The 24,290-nt window shown below is 42.1% G+C and overlaps 2 protein-coding genes across 3 annotated transcripts in view; both read left to right on the forward strand.

Annotated features, from left to right (window-relative positions):
* The window catches only part of supt5h (SPT5 homolog, DSIF elongation factor subunit), a 32,804-nt gene extending 24,288 nt beyond the window's left edge, over positions 1-8,516 (forward strand). For both annotated transcript variants that reach the window (XM_003228373.4, XM_062962212.1), the window contains 7 exons: positions 669-796; positions 2,889-2,994; positions 3,088-3,246; positions 3,540-3,708; positions 4,893-5,096; positions 6,329-6,424; positions 8,052-8,516. In XM_003228373.4, coding sequence (XP_003228421.1) covers positions 669-796; positions 2,889-2,994; positions 3,088-3,246; positions 3,540-3,708; positions 4,893-5,096; positions 6,329-6,424; positions 8,052-8,195 — 1,006 coding nt within the window. In that variant the 3' untranslated portion in view covers positions 8,196-8,516. The remainder of the gene's footprint in view (positions 1-668; positions 797-2,888; positions 2,995-3,087; positions 3,247-3,539; positions 3,709-4,892; positions 5,097-6,328; positions 6,425-8,051) is intronic.
* A 1,799-nt stretch (positions 8,517-10,315) lies between these two features.
* Positions 10,316-24,290, forward strand: part of timm50 (translocase of inner mitochondrial membrane 50) — a 42,682-nt gene continuing 28,707 nt past the window's right edge. The window contains exons 1-3 of the mRNA XM_003228378.4: positions 10,316-10,556; positions 17,818-17,965; positions 18,874-18,905. Coding sequence (XP_003228426.1) covers positions 10,350-10,556; positions 17,818-17,965; positions 18,874-18,905 — 387 coding nt within the window. The 5' untranslated portion in view covers positions 10,316-10,349. The remainder of the gene's footprint in view (positions 10,557-17,817; positions 17,966-18,873; positions 18,906-24,290) is intronic.

Consider the following 24,290-nt stretch of genomic DNA (forward strand, 5'->3'; position numbering starts at 1 on the left):
CATCATCCACTCTGATGGCACTTCCTCATTCCAACGTTGTAAATTAGTTAAACTTGCCTCCCCACTTTTATAATTGGTACCTTATTTCCTACTTGATAGATTCAACTATCTTTCTGGTTGCTAGGTCAACAACGAGCAGGGGCTATATTTTATTTTTAATTGACGGGTGCTCACCCTGCCACGGGCTGGCCTCGAGGTCATGACCTCATGGTCAGAGTGATTTATTGCAGCAGCTGTTTACCAGCCTGCGCCACAGCCCATTAGAAGTGCAGATACCCGAAGCAGAGGAGTTGGGTCTCCACTTTGCTTGGAGAATCTCGTGATGGGTCATAACGACAGAAACATGGAAATATGGAAGTAGTTAAAGATACTATCGAGATTGTGCAAGGCCTAAACGTTTATGTAATGTGTGTGACTGTTTTATAGTTTTATAATTTTAATGGTTTTAATCTATTGTCTTTGTTGTTGTTTTGATATGTGTTGTTTTATATGTGTAAGGCATTGAATTTTGCCATTGATTATGTTGGGAACCGCTTTGAGTCCCCCTAGGAGTGTATGTAAGTGCAATACATAAATAATGTGGCAATATCCGTATACATCCTCTCTCTGGAAAAGATATGCTCTCATGACTATTGTAACTTGCCCTTTATCTCCCTTGCCTTTGATAGTGGTTCACGGAGACCAGGTGGCATGACTTCTGCTCACAGCCGGACCCCCATGTATGGATCCCAAACCCCGATGTACGGCTCAGGGTCTCGCACTCCCATGTATGGCTCCCAGACTCCGCTCCATGATGGTGAGTGATGGAATTCTGTTGTATTAAGTAATAATCATAATCACAGATTTATCATAATGTTAAATTTACTGTTATATATATAATGTTATATTTACTCAGGAACACACACATTTTATTGATTAGCCTATTGGCTGTATCAAATCATTTGACAAACACATTTAGCACGTACAACTCATATTACAACAAAAGTTAAAATAAACAAGCTGTTAACAACAAGGGGTCAAGATCCTGAACCAGATCAAATATTTGCATCACCGCTACAATTTACATCAATTTACTCCAAATATGCAGTTCTCAGCTTAGTTGCTTTAAATAGAAACAGCGCCCTTTATTATGTTATTTTAACATTCTGTATTAAAATGTAGTTTTAATATAAGGATTCCATAATGTATGGCCCAAGGTATTGGTTTCTTTCTTATACAAATCACAACTAAACTGTACATGTGTGATATCTACTTCTGCCACTCCACAGATACAAAATGGTTCATTATATGGAAATTGGTTAAACCTTCCATGTTTGACCATTGTGTCCAGCTGTTGAAATCTAGTTCTGGTCAATACCCTCCTGAGGTGTTTAGGCTTTTCTGTCTTTAGATATTGGGCTGTTTGAAAAGTATGTTTAAAACAACTTAGCCATTATAGTGAGATGGTTTTACTGAGGGTAGCAATGTCTTTTGGAGCTTCTATATCCAATATTTGTTGTGCAACAAGTTTTGGATCTAGTTCTTCTAGGAGATTTGGATTTAGGGTCAGAAGTCCACAACTCCTAATGTGTTTTGTCAGTTGAACTAGCCAAGAGGTCTGATGTTGATTTTCCCCCCTGCTCTAACAGGCATAGTTTTGGTAGGCTGTCATTTGCCATGGCATTCAATTTTTCCCAATAGTTATATGCCCTTATTTTGAATAAACTCAATGGAGTCCTGTCATTAGGTTTTAATTCTTGGTTATGTGTTTTATGATTATCTGTTTTATGCTGTTTATGTGTATAATGTTTTAATTGCTGTATGTTTTAACTGACTGTATGTTTCCTGTTATGCTTGAAACCGCTCTGAGTCCCTTGAGGAGATAGGGCGGTATATAAATAAGGTTTTATTATTACAGTAGAGTCTCACTTATCCAAGCTAAACGGGCCGGCAGAAGCTTGGATAAGCGTATATCTTGGATAATAAGGAGGGACTAAGGAAAAGCCTATTAAACATCAAATTAGGTTATGATTTTACAAATTAATCACCAAAACATCATGTTATACAACAAATTTTACAGAAAAAGTAGTTCAATTCGCAGTAATGTTATGTTGTAATTACTGTATTTACGAATTTAGCACCAAAATATCACAACATATTGAAAACATTGACTACAAAAATGGCTTGGATAATCCAGAAGCTTGGATAAGCGAAGCTTGGATAAGTGAGACTCTACTGTATATTATTATTATTATATGGGGCCCCTGGTGGCAAAGTGTGTTAAAGCGCTGAGCTGCTGAACTTGCGGACCAAAATGTCCCAGGTTCAAATCCTGGGAGCGGAATGAGTGCCTGCTGTTAGTCCCAGCTCCTGCCAACCTAACAGTTCGAAAACATGCAAATGTGAGTAGATCAATAGGTACTGCTCTGGCGGGAAGGTAACGGCACTCCATGCAGTCATGTCGACCACATGACCTTGGAGGTGTCTACGGACAACGCTGGCTCTTCGGTTTATAAATTGAGATGAGCACAAACCCCCAGAGTCGGTCACAACTGGACTTAACGTCAGGGGAAAACCTTTACCTTTACTTATTATTATAAACCATAAACTGTATATATTCCCAGTTCTGCTCTTACTGCGGCAGCTGGGGTCCTTTTGTCCACTCCCAAAATGCTTTGCAGGTGCTGTGATTAAGATTGATATAATAATATTTTATCAAATCTAATACCTTTTTGGCGAAATTCCCTCACCAAAAATTGTGGTGTGCATTAGATTTGCGTAACATGGTAGTCTTATTGCTGAGCCAAAGCTGTTAGGAATTGTGGAAGTTCAAATCCGAAACACCTAGAGGGCTCGAGTTTGCCATGCTTGCCTTAAAGCATCCCGCAATATTTTTGCATTTCTTTCAGGCAATCGGACTCCCCATTATGGCTCCCAGACCCCGTTGCATGACGGCAGCCGGACCCCGGCGCAGAGCGGGGCTTGGGACCCCAACAATCCCAACACGCCTTCAAGGTTGGTGCTGCTTGGTAGAGGAAGAGGGAGGAGGGTAATGCCAACAGTAGGGCCAAGCTGACTGTTCTCTTTTCTCTCCATCACTTCCTTCAGGGCGGAGGAAGAGTTTGACTACGGCTTTGATGACGAGCCCACCCCTTCGCCGCAGGGCTATGGAGGGACACCCAACCCACAGACCCCCGGCTATCCGGATCCTTCCTCCCCGCAGGTCAACCCTCCCTACAACCCTCAGACCCCTGGCACCCCGGCCATGTGAGTAAGCCTGTCGTGTTATTTAATCCATTTTCAGTGTGACAAATTGCAATCGGGGACTTTCAGAGAAAGAAGTCCAGGCATGGGCCAACTTTGTCCCTCCAGGTGTTTTGGACTTCAACTTCCACAATTCCTAACAGCCGATAGGCTGTTAGGAATTGTGGGAGTTGAAGTCCAAAACACCTGGAGGGCCCAAGTTAGTCCATGCCTGGAAGACAAAATCTCATAAGAACAAAATGTTACCAACCTTGGTAACAGGGTCCTTGAGTTTCCTTCTTTTTCTTTTGCGGCAGGTATAACACCGACCAGTTTTCTCCATACGCCGTTCCTTCCCCTCAAGGCTCCTACCAGCCGAGTCCCAGCCCTCAAAGCTTTCATCAAGTAGCTCCAAGCCCCGTGGGCTACCAGAACACCCATTCGCCAGCCAGTTATCATCCGACACCATCACCAATGGCATATCAGGTAATGTAGAACAGCATGGGCAAACTTCAGCCGTCCAAAACATTTGGCAGGCCAAAGTTTGCCCATGCCTGCTGTAGAGGCTGTATCAAGATTTTCTTCTGAAAAACAAAGTACTGATACAAATCCCAGGTCATGTGAAAGCTTTCGGAGGAGCTTATTTAGGATTTCCCTGCTAGAAATCCTAAATAAAGGTGGAAAGAGTCCTGTTAAAAGCTTGAAATGTTAAAAGCCCTTTTAATGGTCTGTAAAGTTTTACTTCTGAAAACAAATTACTTAAAACAAATCCCAGGTTATGTAAAAGCTTTGAGAGGAACTGATGGTCAAGGCTTCCCTGCTAGAAATCCAAAATAAAGGTGGAATGAGTCCTATTATGAGCCTAAAATGTTAAAAGCCTTCTTATCCTACACAGAAGCATGGATAAACAGTTGAAGTTTTTCAGTTACTGGGTGTAGCATCCTAGAATTGAGGGGGTCTCCTAAAGGCCATCCAATCCAACCACCTTTCTGCCAGGCAGGAAGACACAATCAAAGCCCTCCCAGCAGATGGCCATCCATCTTCTGCCTAAAAACATCCAAAGGAGGAGACTCCACTAGGCAGCATATTTTACTGCCTAGTAAAATATATTACTAACAACTTCCAGAGAGCAAGAAAGTCGACACCAGGCATGGGCAAACTTTGGCCCTCCCGGTGTTTTGGCCCCTGGGGTTTCTGCTGTTACTACTACTACAATGGCTGGATGGCCATCTGTTGGGGGTGCTCTGATTGTGCTTTTTCCTGCATGGCAGAAGGAGAATTGGACCAGATGGCCCCTGGGATTTTTCACTGAAACACTGTTCAGTTTATGTTGGTTAAAATTGTTAATTTAAAATTGTTTTTTCTTTCCTTTCCTTTTCTCACTACAAACAAGATATGTGCAGTGTGCATAGCTATTTGATCATGTTTTTTTAATTCACACAAAACACTCTCCATCCATCTGCCACTGGCTCGGCCCCTTCCGCCAAATTTTAAAATGCAATGTGTGAAAAAATTTGCCCATGCCTGATATATATCCATTTATATATAATATATAAACATTTCTTGGGGCCCCACGAGAAACTTTTGCTTCAAAAAGGGCTCCTTGGTTTGAGAACCCCTGATTTGAGCTAACTCTTCCCCCATCATTTCCTCCTCTGCTCCCTCTCCAGGCAAGTCCCAGCCCTAGCCCCGTGGGCTACAGCCCCATGACCCCAGGGGCTCCTTCTCCAGGAGCCTACAACCCACACACTCCGGGCTCCGGGATCGAGCAGAGTTCCAGCGACTGGGTCACCACCGACATCCAGGTCAAAGTGCGAGACACTTACCTGGACAGCCAAGTCGTGGGGCAAACGGGCGTCATCCGCAGCGTGACGGTAGGCGGAGGGTGAAGGGGGTTGGCAACGTAGAACTTTTGGTATCTATAGCAGAGTGCAGCTAAGTATATTTCAGGCATGGTCAAACTTGGGCCCTCTGGGTATTTTGAACTTCAAAACTCATCCTGTTAGGAATTGTGGGAGTTGAAGTCCAAAACACGTAGAGGGCCCAAGTTTGACCATGCCTGGTTTAGATCATAATCCATAATAATAGCAAATGTTTATGTTTATTTATTTATTTATTTATTACATACATTTATACCCCGCCCTTCTCCCCGAGGGGACTCAGAGCGGCTTACATTCTGCCACGAGGGCCAGCAACAAATATACTATAAAACAAAACAATTAAAACATGATAAAAAGTATACAAAAATTAAAACGCTGCAAGGCAGCGATATTGCACCAATATGTTTAATTACCAAGGAGCTATCATAAATGTATGTTTCATTATCAGGAATCCTATACTTGTTATATATACATAATTAGGTGTCTTGGAGACCCTATTCTAAACACAATGAAGTCTTTGGACTCCATTGCATGATGTCAATTATCCTACACCATTCTTTCAATCAAGGTATGGTGGAAACCTACCAACATGGTGAGCCTTATCATTGCACTGCTGTTCACATTGTACACCTGAGATGCTTCAGCAGCGCGAAGTCTTGCAGCTGCACTACCAGCTAAGAGATGTAATGCTATATATGAACTGATGGTAGGAAATGGGAGAGAAGAGATTCAGGTTGAAAAAGGTAAACACTGACAGATAAATTAGTTAACAGACAAACAAAAGCAACCTAACTTTGGTAGAAGAATCTTTAATGCTGTCGCCCGTGTCTCTGTGTTAAGAGAGAGCCTCATGATGCTTCCTTTGCAAACAAAAGGGAATTGAGCACTAAAGACTTGGGAAGAAGAGGGAAGTGACCTCCTGTATGCCAAACACCTTGAGTTGCATAGATCTAGTAAACAGAGATGGGAAAGTAAGGCAGACAAATACCACAGTGTTCCCTCTGTTCCAGTTGCTCTATATAGACAAGTATTGATGCTCCTTCACTTCCAACAAAGAGGACGTTTCCAGTGCTCTCTTCTATTAAATGGAAAGAGTTTACTAGCTAGGCTGTTAACTTTAAAAGACAGAAGCATACTAATGCTTCCAGGATTTAGTCAGGTTTTATCGAGACTCTTTTCTAATCACCTTGGTTGTTTTCTCCTTGTCTGCCACTTCCTCCTTCTAGGGCGGGATTTGCTCTGTCTACCTGAAGGACAGTGAGAAGGTAGTCAGCATTTCCAGTGAGCATCTGGAACCAGTTACACCGACCAAGAACAATAAGGTAGGATGAAGGAAATGGGAAGGAGAGGTCTTTCTTCCATCTTGGTTCATGGCAAATCAAACCCACTCTCCGCCTGATGTTGGAATTCTGAGGATCTGAAACCTCAAACCTTTCTGCTCCCGAGCATTTTGGGAAAGGCACGCACATCAATATTTTTATTATAATATCCTACTTTCCTCTCTTAAAGGGGACTCACAGCAGTTATTCAATATGATGTGCCCTGAGGTGCCCCATTTCTACTTGTTCAACTGCTATGTGTTTTTATTATTATTGTTATTGTGGTTATTATTATATCCCATTTTACTCTCTTAAAGGGAGAGGTGTAGTGAGAGCATACCCACACTGAGGGGCCCAGTTTTTACCTATTCAACTAATATTTGCTTCTCTCTATCATTATTAGTAGTAGTAGTAGTATTATATTCCCGCTTCAAGGAGACTTAAAGTAGCTACTCAACCTATATATTATTATGTAGCTGAAGACAGAGCATCTCCCCATTGGATCTCTATATTATTTATGTATTATAGCTCACTTTATACTCAAAGCAGCTACTCAACTTGTTTATTATTATGTAGCTGAAAGCAGTGGCAGCATATTATTATTGTTATTGTTATATCCCATTTTCTTCTCTCAAAGACTCAAAGCAACTACTCAGCCTATATATTATTATGTAGCAGAGCATCTCCACACTGCGGCACCCCATTTTTTTCCTGTTTAGCTATTTGGATCTCTATATTGTTGTTGTTGTTGTTCCACTTTCCTCTCTTAAAGGAGATTCAAAGCAGCTACTCAACCTGTATATTATTAGTATGTAGCTGAAGACAGTGAGAGCATATTATTATTATTATTATTATTATTATTATTATTATTATTATTATTAGTTTGTTTATTTATTTTGTATGACACAGCAAACAAGATAGATATGCTGGATTTCGTATCACAAAAATCACAAGTCAAACACTTCCTAAGTGTCTAGGACTGTGTGATGTATTTTCGGATGATGCGCGCAGATCCCAGTAGGGATCCCAGTCTTTTGCATTTGGCAGATCGTAATTTTGTCAATGTCTATTGTTTCCAAATACCGGCTGGATCTTTTGGCATAGCACCCAGTGTGCCCATCACCACCGGGACCACCTGTTCTGGTTTCTGCCAGAGTCTTTGAAGTTCAATCTTGAGATCCTGATAGCGGCTGAGTTATTATTATTATTTTATTACATCCCACTTTCTTCTCTTAAAGCAGCTACTCAACCTGTATATTATTATGTAGCTAAAGATAGAGCATCTCCCCACTGTGGTGCCTCATTTTTTTCTATTAAGCTATTTGGGTCTCATTATTATTATTATTATTATATCCCACAGTATCTCTTAAAGGGGACTGAAAGCAGCTACTTAACCTGTCTTATTATTCTGTAGCTGAAGACAGAGCATCTCCTCACCAAGGTGCCCCCATATCTCCCTATTCAGCTGCTATTTGCTTTTCTTTATCCACCAGTTACCATTGGGATGCACAGCAGAGCCCAGTTTGTGCCTGTGCCTCTTCCTCATTGGTCTTATTCACCTAAAGTTAGAGCAATGTGTCTGGGATCTCGGGACCGGTCATCTGACGGGCTGCTTCCCCCCATTTTGCAGGTCAAGGTCATCTTAGGTGAGGACCGGGAAGCCACCGGCGTCCTCTTGAGCATTGACGGCGAGGATGGCATCGTGCGCATGGACTTGGACGAGCAGCTCAAAATCCTCAACTTGCGTTTCCTCGGCAAGCTTTTGGAGGCCTAGATGGAGGAGGAGTCATGCGAGAGACAGAGAACGGGTGGCTCTTTTCTTTTTAGCGTAGCGTCTGTAGCCATCTATGGCGCAGCATTGTACAGAATGGCTCTTATTTCCGTGTGGTGGGTGTGTGTTCTGTCGTCACTTGTTTCCTCAGCCCAGCAGAAGACCTTGCCTTTTAGAGGCGAGAACTTTTCAGTGTGTGCATATGGTGACTTCTGCTGAACACAACCATTCCATCCCTTTGAATGGGATTCGATGCCCTCTGCAACACCAGCGCCGTCCAACGTGTAGCTTCTTTTAATAAAACCATGTGACGCGCCCCACAAACAGGCACCGCTGTGTTCTCTTCAGCAGAGGGTTGAGTGAATTGGGAAATGTTATGAACATCTAGGAGTCGGAAGAGGCCTTCAGTGGTCATCTAGTCCAACTCATTTCCACCATTAAGGAAGGCACAACCAAAGCCCTCCTGACAGATGGCCATCCAACCTCTGCTTAAAAAACTCTAGAGAAAGAGACTCCACCAGTCTTCCTGTTAGTAAACATCCCACTTGAGTTGGAAGGGACTCCCAAGTACCATTCAGACCAACCGCCTGCTAGGCAGGAGGACACAGTCCAAGCCCTCCTGACAGATGGCCATCTGTGTAAAGGCACCCCAGAAAAGGAAACTCTGCCCAACTCCCAATCAGTGTAGTACACTGGGTTGCTGTGAGTTTTCTGGGCTGTATAGCCATGTTCCAGAAGCATTCTCCCCTGACGTTTTGCCCACATCTATGGCAGGCATCCTCAGAGGTTGTAAAGACTGTTAGAAACATGGCAAGTGAGGTGGGGGGGTCCAGGGTGGGAGAAGCACTTGTGTACACAGCCATGTCTTGACTGCTTTCCTAAAACTTAGGAGTGTTGGGGGTTGACGAATGTAGACCAGGCATGGGCCAACTTGGGCCCTCTAGGTGTTTTGGACTTCAGTGGCTGAGGCGGAAAAGGAAAGGGCCTGAGGCTGTTAGAAATGGCGGGAGTTGAAGTCCAAAATACCCGAAATGCCAAAGCTTACCTATACCAATGATGGGCAACCTTTTGCGCTGGTGTGTCAAAATTCACCAAAAAACCTAGCATGACTTGGGTGGTGTGTCACTTCGAGAAAAAATCCATAATTTCGCAATATGTATAGTTTAAATAACAAAAATATATAATTATAATATATAACTATTTAATAAATCAAAAACTATTTAATATCATTATTTCCATGTACAACAATCTATGGTACCTCTTGCAGTTTCCACACTGATTTCTCTCAGTTGTAGTTTCAATGTAATCATGAATAATGAATAATATAATAGTAATAATATAATAATATACTAGAATAATAATAGAATGATATATATCTATATATATAAAAGGAGAATGGCATCGCTCCACTGGGCAAAACAACAAAACTAAAGGCCCCCCAACCTAGAAAATTGACAACACAACCCCTCATCCACGTCTCTACGTTCTTACAAACAAACTACACATCCCTAGTAGAAAACGGCCAGGCTTTGAAGCAGTGAGGCTATTCACTGCAATTCCAATTGGCCACAGCAACGCGTGGCAGGGCACAGCTAATGTAATGTGCATAATTCCCATGGAGTAAAAACCACTGGACCAAATCACACCAAATTTGGCCACAAAAGACATTAGTCATCCAATCTTCATGCGGCAGCGTGTCAGCAAAAATGGCTAGGCGTGTCAGTGCTGACACGCGTGTCATAGGTTGGCCATCACTGGCCTTTACTGTACCTGTCCAAGCACATGCTTTGCCCCCCTCACCTTGACAGCCACCCTTTTCCCATTCATAACCTTGTATGGTCCCGCCCCCTTTTCAGCCAATAGCTTGCCTCACTTTTGTCTTGTATCCCATTGGTTGGGACCTTTAGGGCGGAGTTACAGGCTGCATCATATCGCGCCGAGCAAATTAAACCAGCAGCCAATCACATCTCTGGTAGCTTCTTTCACGCTAACGAGTGGGCGGGGAAAACCATGGAGAAACGGATTGGCTAAAATACGAGGTCGAAAAGTCAGAGCGGGCGCGGCTGGGTAAAGCGGGCCAATTAGCGAAGAGAGGCTAGGATTGCTTCCCCCTCCGGCGCATGCGCCTCACCGCGTGAGGGAGTGAGGGAAAGAAAGATGGCGGCGGTGGTGGCGGCGGCGTCGCTGCTGCTGAAAGGAGGCCTGCGGGCCGTGGAAGGAGGCCGGGGCGCGGTGGTGGGCTGCTGCCGGCGCCGGGTGTGGAGGCGCCGAGGGCGGGCCTTCACCACGGGGGCTGCGCCGCCTCCGGTTTCTCCTTCAGTGGCCGGACCCGGGCTGACGGAAGCCCTCCTGAGGCAGCAGCAGGTGAGGAGAAGGCCTCGGTGCTGCTTCCAGCCTCCTATAAGAGAAGAAGGCAGGATATAGATAAGCAAATACATGGGACTACCTCTCCCATCCGCCCCACACACATCCCAACCTAAGGCTTTAGCATGTGCTCTACTGCCACTCCCACCAGGCCCAGGTTCTCCTTCAAGCCTTGGCCCCATTGACAGGCGGTATTGTCACTCCCATCATCCCTTTCCAGTGTGGATTGTCGTACTACCACTTCCACAGGCAAGCCTTGGCACCATAGAACATACAGAAAAAGTATTATTATTATTATTTCTATTATTACTGTGATGATGATGATGATGAAAACAGGATTATCATTCGGTTGCTGTGAGTTTTCCAGGCTGTGTGGCCATGTTCTGGCAGCATTCTCTCCTGACGTTTCACCCACATCAGACAAGAGTTCTTTCCTTCTCCTACCCTGGACATCATTCCACAGGGATATATATATATATATGTGTGTGTACAGTAGAGTCTCACTTATCCAACATAAACGGGCCAGCAGAATGTTGGATAAGTGAATATGTTGGATAATAAGGAGAGATTAAGGAAAAGCCCATTAAACATCAAATTAGGTTATGATTTTACAAATTAAGCACCAAAACATCATGTTATACAACACATTTGACAGAAAAGGTAGTTCAATATACATTAATGCTATGTAGTAATTACTGTATTTACGAACTTGGCACCAAAATATCACGATGTATTGAAAACATTGACTACAAAAATGCGTTGGATAATCCAGAACGTTGGATAAGTGAGTGTTGGATGAGTGAGACTCTACTGTATTATTATTATTTCTATTATTACTGTGATGATGATGAAAACAGGATTATCATTCGGTTGCTGTGAGTTTTCCAGGCGGTGTGGCCATGTTCTGGCAGCATTCTCTCCTGACATTTCACCCACATCAGACAAGAGTTCTTTCCTTCTCCTACCCTGGACATCATTCCACAGGGATATACAGTAGAGTCTCACTCGCTTATCCAAGCCTCTGGATAATCCAAGCCATTTTTGTAGTCAATGTTTTCAATATATCGTGATATTTTGGTACTAAATTCGTAAATACAGTTATTACAACATAACATTACTGCGTATTGAACTACTTTTTCTGTCAAATTTGTTGTATAAAATGAAGTTTTGGCGCTTAATTTGTAAGATCATAACCCAATGTGATGTTTAATAGGCTTTTCCTTAATCCCTCCTTATTATCTAAGATATTTGCTTATCCAAGCTTCTGCCGGCCCGTTTAGCTTGGATAAGTGAGACTCTACTGTATTATTATTATTTCTATTATTACTGTGATGATGATGAAAGCAGGATTATCATTCGGTGCTGTGAGTTTTCCAGGCTGTGTGGCCATGTTCTGGCAGCATTCTCTCCTGACGTTTCGCCCCCATCAGACAAGAGTTCTTTCCTTCTCCTACCCTGGACATCATTCCACAGGGATATATATATAAACCCTATTTCCCTAGTTTTCAACAGACCTCACAACTTCTGAGGATGCCTGCCATAGATGTGGGCAAAACGTCAGGAGAGAATGCTTCTGGAACATGTTCACACAGCCCGGAAAACTCACAGCAACCCAGTGATTCCATGAAAGCCTTCGACAACAGGATTATTGTTATTGTATGAGAGTCTTAATATAATAACATATAAATAATTATACGATTATAGCAATACAATAATTTTAATAATAATAGAAGTAATAATATAAATACTAGATTACTATTTGTATTATTTATATTATTATTTATATTATTAAAATTATTGTATTATTATAGTTTTATCATTATTTATATTACATTATGTATGTTAGATTACAATTATTTGTATTATTGCAACATATATAATGTAATGTAATATAAATAATCAACTATATTAATACAATATAATATAAATGATAAAGCTACAATATAATATAAATAGTGGAGTCCCCGGTGGAGTAGTGGATTAAAGCCTTGTGACTTGAAGGTTGGGCTGCTGATCTGCAAGCTGCCAGGTTCGAATCCCACCCAGGGAGAGCGCAGATGAGCTTCCTCTATCAGCTCCAGCTCCATGCGGGGACATGAGAGAAGCCTTCTACAAGGATGGTAAAACATCAAAACATCCGGGCATCCCCTGGGCAACGTCCTTGCAGACGGCCAATTCTCTCACTCCAGAAGTGACTTGCAGTTTCTCAAGTCGCTTCTGACATGAAAAAAAAAAGTTTGTTTACGGACTTAAATATAACCACCTCATCACGTTGAGAGGGGAAAGCATGAGTGACTATCCCTTTAAGAGAGAGAATCGCCCCATTTGGATTTCTGCCTCCCCCTCATACCCACACGTGGAAATTTTAGAGCTGGCAATACATTCATCGCAAGGTCAGTATTACTTTTTTTAAATCAGGAGACAACAATATCCAAAAACCAAGAGATCCCTTTCCCTGCTCAAAGTCCCTTAATAATAATAATAATAAAAAACAACCTTATTTCTACCCTGACACCATCTCCCAAAAGGGACTTGGGGCAGCTTACAAAGCCCTTGTAATACACATGGTGCATAAATACAGATACATCAATACCAAAGGAAAACATAATTTACATCATCAATACATAAAACACCACAATAAAATCAACCCTAAAATAAACATCATCAACAACACTCAACATTTATTACGGTGCATAGACCCATCAGAAAACGAACCGTCATTTTGAAATTTCCCATCTCAAATAAAAAAAATAGGAAAATGAGTGCAACCACAAACTTATTTTGCAATAGAATGAACATTAACATTCCAGACAGGACAATAGATACATTGATGAATACAACAAAACCATCAACAACCAAAGAAATCACAAATGCTAGGAGGACAAAAGCAACTGCATCAGAAGGCGGATGACTCGATTGAGCAGATCAACCCAATTGACACATCCAGGTTCCCAGGAGATTTCTCTTCTTAACATCATCTCCTGGGATATAGCAGGATGGGCAAACAAGATTGGGGACAGTTTGTTAGCTCCTTTGATGTAGTATTATGTCAAGAAACATGGGCTACAGCTCCCGTAACTCTAAATGGTTATGCTAGTTTTACCCTGGAATCCCTGAAAGTATATAAGTTGGGATGCCCAAGAGGTGGGCTTGCCATTTTTGTTTCTAATGCATTAAGATCTGAGATAATATGCTTAGACAGCCAGGAAAATAAACATTGATAAATTGTCACAATAATTATGGATATAACATGAATAGCAACCAACCAGTCATATAAAGTGCTTTCAGTGAAAATCCACTGGGTCTAAAATTTAAACCTATACCTATTTAAAAGCTTGGTTAAAGAGGCAAGTTTTTAGGTTGGACCAAAAACATTGAAGGGCGTTCCAGAGCCAGAGGAGGGGGTTCACCACTGAGAAGACCCTCTCCTTCGTCCCCACCATCCATACTTGTGAAGTCAGTGGAACTGAGAGGAGGGCCTCCCCGGTGGACCTCGGAGCCTGCAGCAGTTCATAAAAAGAGATGCAGTTACGAAGATAGGCTTGACCTGAACCATATAGGGCTTTGTAGGTAATAACCTGCACTTTGAACTGGGCCCAGAAACTTGTCGGCAGCCAGTGGAGCTGTTTCAATAGAGGCATAGTATGCTTCCTAAGCAGCCAAGTTTAGCAATCTGGCTCCCGACCTTTAATAATAATAATAATAAAACTTTATTTATATCCCACCACCATCTCCCCACGGGGACTCGGGGCGGCTTACATGGGGCAGTGGCCCAAACAACATAAGAACAAAATATAAGCAACACAATAAATCACAATATAAAATGCTAAAACAATAATAAAATATATCAATATAAACAACAATACAAGATAAAAATTTCATTTAAAACACATAAATGGTAAGACGGTAATAAAAACAGGATGAATTATTAAAAACCCACTGGGGCTGATTAATCAATGACTATCTCCGAAGGCCTGCCGAAACATCCAAGTCTTCAGTTGCTTCCTGAAGGAAGGTAGAGAGGGAGCCAACCTAATCTCCCTGGGGAGGGAGTTCCAGAGTCGGGGAGCCACGGCCGAGAAAGCCCTCTCTCTCGTCCCTACCAAACGCAGTTGTGAGGAGGGTGGAAGTGAGAGGAGGGCCTCCCCGGAGGATCTCAGCAATCGGGTGGGTTCATAGGGGACAACGTGGTCACGAAGATAGGCAGGTCCCGAACCGTTTAGAGCTTTATAGGTAATAGCCTGCACCTTGAATTGGGCCCGGAAAATTATCGGCAGCCAGTGGAGCTGCTTGAACAGGGGGGTTGACCGCTCCCTGTAAGCAGCTCCAGTTAGTAACCTAGCTGCCTACCGTTGTACCAACTGCAGTTTCCGGACCGTCTTCAAGGGCAGCCCCATGTAGAGCGCATTACAGTAATCCATCCTTGAGGTAACCAGAGCATGGACCACCATGGTCAAGTCAGACTTCTCGAGGTACGGTCGCAGTTGGCGCACTAGCTTTAGCTGTGCAAAGGCCCTCCCGGCCACCGCCGACACCTGAGCATCAAGTGACAGCAATGAATCCAGGAGGACCCCCAAGCTGCGGACTTGCGCCTTCAGGGGGAGTGTGACCCTGTCAAGCACAGGTAGCCACCCTATGCCCCGATCAGTCGCACGACTGACCTGGAGGACCTCTGTCTTATCAGGATTAAGTTTCAGCTTGTTGGCCCTCATCCAACCCATTACAGCGGCCAGGCACTGGTCTAGGATCCGAGGGGCTTCCTTGGAAGTAGGTGGAAAAGAGTAGTAGAGTGTCATCTGCGTAGAGATGGCACCGAACTCCAAAACCCCGGATGACCTCGCCCAGTGGTTTCATGTAGATATTAAAAAGCATGGGGGACAGAATGGAACCTTGCGGGACCCCACAGGTCAAAGGCCAGGGGTCCGAACAGGTGTCCCCCAGCTTCACCATCTGGGTGCGACCCTCCAGGAAGGACTGGAGCCACTGGAGAGCAGTACCCCCAAGGCCCATCCCGGAGAGCTGTCCCAGAAGGATACCATGGTCGATGGTATCGAAAGCCGCTGAGATGTCTAAGAGAACCAACAGGGACACACTCCCCCTGTCCAGCTCTCTACGGAGGTCATCCAACAAGGCGACCAAAGCCGTCTCAGTGCCATGACCAGGCCTGAAACCAGACTGGAATGGGTCAAGATAATCGGTGTCATCCAAGAATCCCTGGAGTTGAGAGGCCACCACTCGCTCAAGAACCTTGCCTAAGAATGGGAGGTTTGAAATTGGTCGATAGTTTGATAGAATAGAGGAATCAAGGGATACCTTTTTTAGAATTGGTCTAATAGTTACCTGTTTCAGGCTAGATGGAAATTGCCCTTGTTCCAATGAGGCATTGATAATCCTCAAAAACCAATCGACCAACCCCCCCTGGCAAGCTTTATAAGCCAGGTAGGACAAGGGTCTAGAGCACATGTGGTTGGTCTCATCGCTCCAAGGATCTTGTCCACGTCATCAGGCCGAACAGGTTGAAACGAATCCATCAAGATGGAATCAACAGATGCTCTAGGTACCTCATCAGGCACTGTATCAAAGCTGGCGTCCAAGTCGGAGCGTAATCGAGCAACTTTATCTGCAAAATGATGCGCGAACTCGCTGCATCGAGTGACCGAGTTGTCAAGGGGCCTTTGCACTTATTTCAGTTTCTGAGCCGTCTTCAAAGGCAGCCCCATGTAGAGGGCATTGCAGTAATCCATTCTGGATGTAACTAAGGCATGGACCACCGTGGCTAAGTCAGGCTTTTCGAGGTATGGTCACAGCTGGCACACAAGTTTTAACTGTGCGAAAGCCCTCCTGGCCACCACCGACACCTGATCTTCAAGCGTCAGCTCGGTGTCCAGGAGGACCCCCAGACTACAGACCTGTGTTTTCAAAGGGAGTGTGACCCCATCGAGCACATGTTGCAACCCTATGTTCTTTGCAGGCTCTATGGCCTCTCCCATCTGCCGCACACTCTTCCCAACCTGGGACATCTGATGAACACAGGCTCTTTCCAATCTCTGGCCTATGATACTACCACTCCCATCATCCCCAGACTCTTTATACTGGGCTGCGCTCTCACTCCCTACAGCCTAATTTCTTTCCAAGCTTAAGCCCTCAGATGAGCTGCATTGCCTTCTGTCTTCCATATCCTGCTTTTTCTCTCTCAAACAGATACTAAAAATAGTTCACAATAAAACCCGATACAATGCAATTTAAAACCTAACAATATACAAACATTAAAAACATGATTGAAACACTGACAATTAAATAGCTAAAATCACAGTAGCTCTGACTTGATCTTAAAAACATCCTTCTCTAAAAACTTGCCTGAATAAAAAGATTCGTTCCCAGACTCTTTCCAATCTGTGGCCTTATGATAGGCTGTACTGCCACTCCCATCATCCACATACTCCTTACAACCTGAGGCCCTTGATGAGCCATTCCCATCTTACCATTCCCATCATTCCAATACTTTCCAACCTGTGGCTCTACAGTGACCTGTATTATCACTCCCATTAGCCACAGACCATTTTCACTAGAAATACTCCAAGGCTTTGAAGGGCTGCTATGAAAGAACAAGATAAAATCCTTAAGTATAAAAATGTGTCAATAAATACCAATGTCTAAATCATCCTAGGTTGATAGTATTTCAACTCCTTTGAGATGTGGTGCTGGAGGAGAGTTTTACAGAAGCAGTAGACTGCTAATATTACTACTATTGTATTATTCTTATATTTATTTAATATCCCACTTGACTGAGATGCAAAGGGGGTGATAAAGAGACAGATAAAGGGCTCCAAGGGCAAATCTAGCTCTCCTTAGATGCCAAGATGCCGAAACCGTGGTTGTCGCATTCTGGAACTTAGCATGAGAAGACAGGGACTTAACAAAAAAGACAGTAATGCTCAATAAAGTAGAAGGCAACAGGGATAGTGGAAGACTACAGTACAGATGGATTAAATCAGTCACACTGCTAATTTTGCAAGAACTAAGCAGGGTAATGTAATTAATAACAGGGATATACCTATACTGCTGAACTAATGCAGTTTGAGACCACTTGAACTTGCTCAGGGCTCAACGCTAGGAATCCTTGGAAATTGCAGCTTTACAAGGTCTTGAGCCTTCTCTGCTAAAAAGAGTTGGGGCTTCACCAGACTACAACTCCCATGATCTGCAGCTTCTGCGAAGTGATTTTTTTTCCTTCACCATCCTTTCCACTCTTTCTCTCTAGTCAACTGAAGGTGGAGACAAGAAGAGCTCTGATGAACAGAAAGAGAAGCAGAAGCAGAAGGAAAACACAGCTTACGCAAAGAAAATGGTACTCAGGATAGCGGGCCTGATGGGAGCTAGTAGCGGGGTAGCCATCATCTATATCTTTGGTAAGTTTTCTTCCATACCAAGAGTAAATACAAATTCAATTGAGCATGAGGCTCATCCTCCTCTAGGCTTGGCAAAAGCTTTCTCATTACACTGTTTAACAAAATTTGGAAAAATTATGTTCCTGGTTTGAAACAGGAATTTTGTATTTTGTGTTTAATTGTGAGGACCTTACTTTGAAATAAGTTGTTTTGCTCGAGAAACTTCGTTTTTGTGGCTGCCACAAACTAGGTTGAATTGGCTGAGACTCTCTGAGATATCCGTTGAAAAGCTATAGCAAAATGTGGAGCAGGATGTCTGACAAAAACAAAGTTTTTGCAGTTTAATAAACCTTTCCCATGTTTTTATGATAGAACCAATTAGGATGTATTTTTGTGTTTTAAAAAAAAATGTAAAAAAAAGAAGAACCAATTAGGAAATGACATTTGTAACGCAGGAACAAAAATTGTGTTACATAATGTTATCAGTGTGTCTACAATTCGCCCTTCACGTTTGCACAGGTTAGGGGCTCTGGTCCCCTAGTATGAAAGTAAAAAACCCAAAAATAAAAAGAAAGAATCCTAGAATTGGCAGAGGCTTGAAGGGCCATCTAGTCCAGAAGGACACAATCCAAGACCTCCCAACGGATGGCCATTTGGTTATCTTTTTACTTGAGAGATCGCCTCTTTAGGAACCTCTAGGCCTTCAGTGCAACTCTGTTATGACAGAGTTGTGCTGGAGGACTTACTGATTCCCAGGGAGATAATTAATCAAATCCACAACAGTTAAAATGTGGAGTAAAACTGTCTTGGTGCATCCATAATTTAGTAGAATTACTTTCCAGATTCTTGTTACACTGTAAGAATATCTGCAAAAGTTCTGGAGTCATGATTGCACAATATTATAAAATATCTCTTATTTTTTGTGGCAGGTAGTAATTCAGTGGATGAGCATGGTGCTAAGGTAAGAGACTTACCTTCAGATTCTTGGTTTTTTTCAATGTCTGCCACTAGAGGTCACTGTGTGCTTGAAGTTGGCTAAGTTGTTGCTGGTGATTCACTTCTACTGTGTCTTCTCCATCCTTGTGGGCAAACTGAATTGTTGTTATTTGTATCCCACTTTTCTCCCATGACTGGGACCCTAAGCAGCTCACAGTCTATTATTAGATTTACAAACCTACAAAATATTAACATGGAATCAAATATTATAATGATTAAAACAAGTAAAACTGTTAAAAAGAATTCCTAACACCATGTGGCTAAATATGGTAAACTGGTCACCTTGTTTGCTAGTAAAACCTCATTGGAAATAGAAACTATGAAGTATTATTGGTAGTTAGCATCACAACACATGTGTAGGATGAAAGTAATGTATAAATGTGGAATTTGTTTACAAAAAGTAACAAATTCCCCCCAAAAAGAAAATAAAAATGAGTTATAGGTGGTAGCAATTGTTGTCTAGGAGTAAAATGTTATGCACAGATCAAAACTATCAACATGTATCAAATCATTTCAGTACAGTGCTTGGAAAATTGCATTTTATACCAAAAAGATGCATAATCTCAGTATGGTTTTTTTCCTATTGTTGTAAAAAATTGTTCAGATGGATTTGGTCCCTTTTGGAAACATGCTTCACATACAATCTCCAGACAACAAGCCAAACAACCTTTTCTGGAAATGTTCTCAGCAAGAAGTTGTCAATCCGCAGATATTGTCATTGCTTAATATGTGATGTAATTTTATCTGTTTTTATGTGTTATGACACTTGTTTGTGGTTCTGTAAGCCGCCTCGAGTCTGGGAGATGGTGGCGGGGTATAAATAAAGTAGTAGTAGTAGTTGTTGTTGTTTGTTATATTACCCCCTTCTCAGAATGGCTGTTGTAACAAACAGGTTGCTGGAAACTGAACACTTGATTTTCTAAAGGTATAAATATTTGACTTTAGGTGGTATATCCGAAAAACAAAGGAAGATCATGGAAGATAAGGCCACAGCTTCTAGTTAGTATCCACAGCTTCACTATGTGACACAATTTTTGTTCCTAGGTTATCAGTGTCATTTCCTAATTGGTTCTATCCTAAAAACATGGAAAAAGTGCATTAAACTGTAAAAACTTTGTTTTTGTGGAACATCCTGCAGCACATTTTTCTATAGTTTTCCAATGAATATCTCACTGAGTCTCAACCAAATCAATATAGTTTGTGACAGCCACAAAAACAAAGTTTTTAAAGCATAACAACTACTTTCAAAGTAAGTACCGCACAATTAAATAGGAATAACACTTTCAAACCAGGAACAGAATATATTTCAAAATTTGTTACATGCTGATATATATATAAAGGCAGGAGTTAGGGGTACAGGACTCTCATGAAAGTGGAAAAAACCATGAATATAAATTTCTATTTTTAACCTCCTTGGGGAGATTAGGCAGGCCCGCATCCTATCCTCCTTCCGGAGGGAATTGAAGACTTGGATGTTTAGACAAGCCTTTGAGAATGTCTAGCCCAATGGTCTGCAATTATGATACAGCACATCACTTTCATCTTAGCTTGTTCCTTAGCTACAACTTCCACTATCCCTTTCCTTCTTGTTTACAATTGGCCGTGTTTATATGACAGATAACACTATAGGTTATTGGGTGCTGTTCTGAGTTCAAATTATTGTTTTATGTAATAGTAGTTTTATTTTGTATTGTACTGTGTGTTTATTTTATGCGTTGTTTTAGGCACCTTGTGCCATATGTAAGCCGCCCCGAGTCCCTTCGGGGAGATGGAGGCGGGGTTCAAAAACAAAATTATTATTATTATAACCTCAGAGAACACCTCTCCAGGTCAATCCTCCAGCGCAATTTCTCATCTTATCCATCATGCGACCCTTTCAAAACGGTCTCCAAAGCAGGTATGGGCCAACTTCGGCCCTCCAGGTGTTTTGGACCTCTACTGGCTGTTAGGGATTGTAAGAGTTAAAGTCGAAAACACCTGGAGGGCCGAAGTTGGCCCATACCTGCTTTGGAGACCGTTTTGAAAGGGTCGCATGATGGATAAGATGAGAAATTGCGCTGGAAGATTGACCTGGAGAGGTATTCTCTGAGGTTATAATAATTTTATTTTTGCTCCAGAAGCTCGAAATTCTCTCCTTGCCCTAGTTCTACTCCAAACAAACAATGGTAGTAAAACAAGGTTGCAGAGTAGGTATAGCTTTGAGCCAACCACTTTCCCCCTTTTCCTTTCCTTTCACTGAACGTATTGGAGAGGATAGGCCCAATTTTTTCCAAATCCGTATATATCCTTGCCATTTCCTGTTCCATAGTGACTCAGCCGTGGGACTCAGGCTGGAGCTGGGTTCCCACAGGGGTTTTGTGGCCCTTATTACAGCCGGCGCATGTTGCCAGGGATGTGCGAATGGGCCTGGCCGAGGGGGGGCTTAGCTACCTGTCCGCCTTTGAGGAGCTGGGTTTCTCTGCATATTCATCGTGGGAGGGGGCTTTTATTTCTTCCTTCTCACCCTCTTCCATGTGGCTTTAATTGGTTGATGGCAGACCTCACACCGCAGTCCATTTGGGGCACAATTATGGGTCTCCTTTGAGGACTCTTTCATTCCTGTATCCCCATCTTGGGCCTGTTTTGCCATTGTTTATTCATTCAGTCGCTTCCGACTCTTCGTATTTTGCCATATTGAATGTATTGATTGATTGAATGTATACTCTGCCTTTCTCCCCATCTAATGGGGCTCAGAGTTGCTTATTAAAATCTAAAAGAAGATTCAGTTAAAGTATACATATATTTGGTCAGTTGAGCAGTAAGTAAAACATCAAGGGGGCATTCAAATCCTATATTTCGGCCGGGGTTGTAAACAAATTTACTAATTTTTGGACAATGACAATGACCAATAAAGGAAACAATATGGAGTAAGTTGAGCATAAAAGCAAGGCATTGAAGTACTGTTTGAGCTAGAGTTAAAAACTTTAAATATAAAATTCAAATTTTTTTACATTGCAGTGGTAAATGAACTAGCATAAAATGCTAATATTTTTAATGCTAAGACAGCGGTTAAACTCTTACTTACTTTCTCCAGAGATGAGCACCACTCCTCAAAGCCAGAAGTGGAAACCTTTACTTTTATCTGTGTGTGTTGTTTCTAGGCATTGAATGTTTGCCTTGTGTCAGTGTTGCTGGAATCTGCCCTAAGTCCCCTTGGGGAGATAGGGCAGAATACAAATAAAGTATTGGTATTATTATTATTATTATTATTATTATTATTATTATTATTATTATTATTATTTTGTAAAAGTTAAAAAAGAATTACCAGGAAATTATTTTAAAATAATACTATGGGTAAAATCAAATAATAATAATAATAATAAGTATTTGTTACCCACCTATCACAGCTCGAGGCGGGTCATTTGTTTAAAACAAGCAGATAAAATGTAGTAGCAATAATAATAAAAAACAACTTTATTTATATCCCACCACCATCTCCCCGAAAGGACTCGGGGTGGCTTACAAGGCATTCCATGGTACACATATAACATACAACAGGTAAAAATGGTACAAAAGTATAAAACAAGTCACATACAATTATAACAACCCCCAACAACACATATAGCATGAAGTCAAAATAATACAATTTTAAAACGGCAGTAAATAAAACTTAACTGCTGTCGTTTCACAAAGTGTCATGTGTCAGCTTCATATGAGCCCACTCAGCCTACTCAAGGTCAAAGGCCTGTCTGAACATCCATGTTTTCATGTTGGAACAGAAGGATTGAAGGGTGTCTTAGTCTCTTTTGGGAGGGTATTCCAGAGCCGGGGGGCCACCACAGAGAAGGCCCTCTCTCTCGTCCCCACCAGCCACACTTGAGATGGTGGTGGGAATGAGAGAAGGGCCTGCTCTGTCGATCTCAGATCCTACGCTGGTTCGTAGAAAGAGATGTGATCACTAAGATAGGTTGGACTCACATATAAAAATGCATATATTAAAATACATGTAACAAAGACCAACACTAATACTCATAAAACATAGATTAAAAATCACAGTTTAAAATCAACTGGGTAGGAGACAGCAGTGCAATACACTGCTTTACACAGGCGCCAGTTGCATAATTTAAAATAAAAGTGATGAAATAAAAGGTCTTTACCTGTCAGCAGGAAGGGATCCAACCGGATCTCTTGTACTTGCTGGTTAGAAAGAAGAAAATCTGTGCATAGATCTCTTTTGTAATTTCATATCCTGTGCAGTATCTGTTTGATTTAATAGTGCAAGTGATCCATTTGAAGGACTTGGTCATATACTTCTCTTCTTTCTAGCCTCACATAGACACATGTTTTCAGCTTACGCAGGTGGCTTGTTTTAGAAGAGCATAAACAGAGGCTGGATGTTGAGGGGGCTTTAATTGTGCTTTATCTGTCTGGCAGAAAGAGGTTGGACTGGATGGTCCTTGGGTTCTCTTCCAACTCTTTAATTACAAATTTATTATATTGTTAAAAATTATAATTAAATGTCTGTCTGCCCCTATGTGTTGATTCTTTCTGGTTCTGTGGTTCCGAGAGCCAGCATTGTGTAGCAGTTTGAGTTAGACTACAACTCAGCAGATCAGGGTTTGAATCAGTCCTGAAAGGACCCTTTCTGTGAGGAAATCTCCCTCTATACCAGTTCTTTCCAAGAATGCAGATTAGGGGCTTTTACGATCCTTTTGATATGCAGCACAAGCCCAAAGTGCTTCTGGAGAAAAGAAGGGTGACTCAAATGTGCCTCCTCCTCCTCATCCCTCTTTTAAAAGTATTTCCGACTTCCTGATTGCCTTTCTATAGCGGAGCCTCTTTTGATGTTGAAGGCAGAGCTGCCATTCCACACCATGATGCAAACTGCGCCTCAATTGAGTCATCCTGCCATATCCCCCAGCAAAAGAGGGTACTTTGCCAGTTGCTTCCAGGTGAAGACCCCTTTCTTCCCCCAAAATTCTTCCATTGGTGCTAACACGCTCCTTTCATGCTCCCGCAAATTGCTCCTATTTGGGGCAGCAGGTCTGCTTATGGCTGGCACATGCCATCTGCTCTCTATCGGAATTACTGGCCCAACTGCCTCCTGGAAAAGTTAGAGATGACACCGTTTGAAAAAAAAGAAAGATCTGGTTGTAAGGAAACAAAATGCATATTTTCATCTTTTTCAGTGAGGAAAAGAAGTCTTTTGTATATCTATGTGTCCTCACACTGAGTCAAGACTTTACTATATAAGATGTTGTTTTCATTCCTTTAAAATGGTTAAAGGAGGTTTATGAAAGGCGGGTGTCTCTGAGTTTTGGTTGTATTCTATATGGTCTATGAGCATCTACACCAGTGCTCCTCAAACTTT

Source organism: Anolis carolinensis, unplaced genomic scaffold, assembly GCF_035594765.1.
Source record: "Anolis carolinensis isolate JA03-04 unplaced genomic scaffold, rAnoCar3.1.pri scaffold_10, whole genome shotgun sequence".
Taxonomy (NCBI): domain Eukaryota; kingdom Metazoa; phylum Chordata; class Lepidosauria; order Squamata; family Dactyloidae; genus Anolis; species Anolis carolinensis.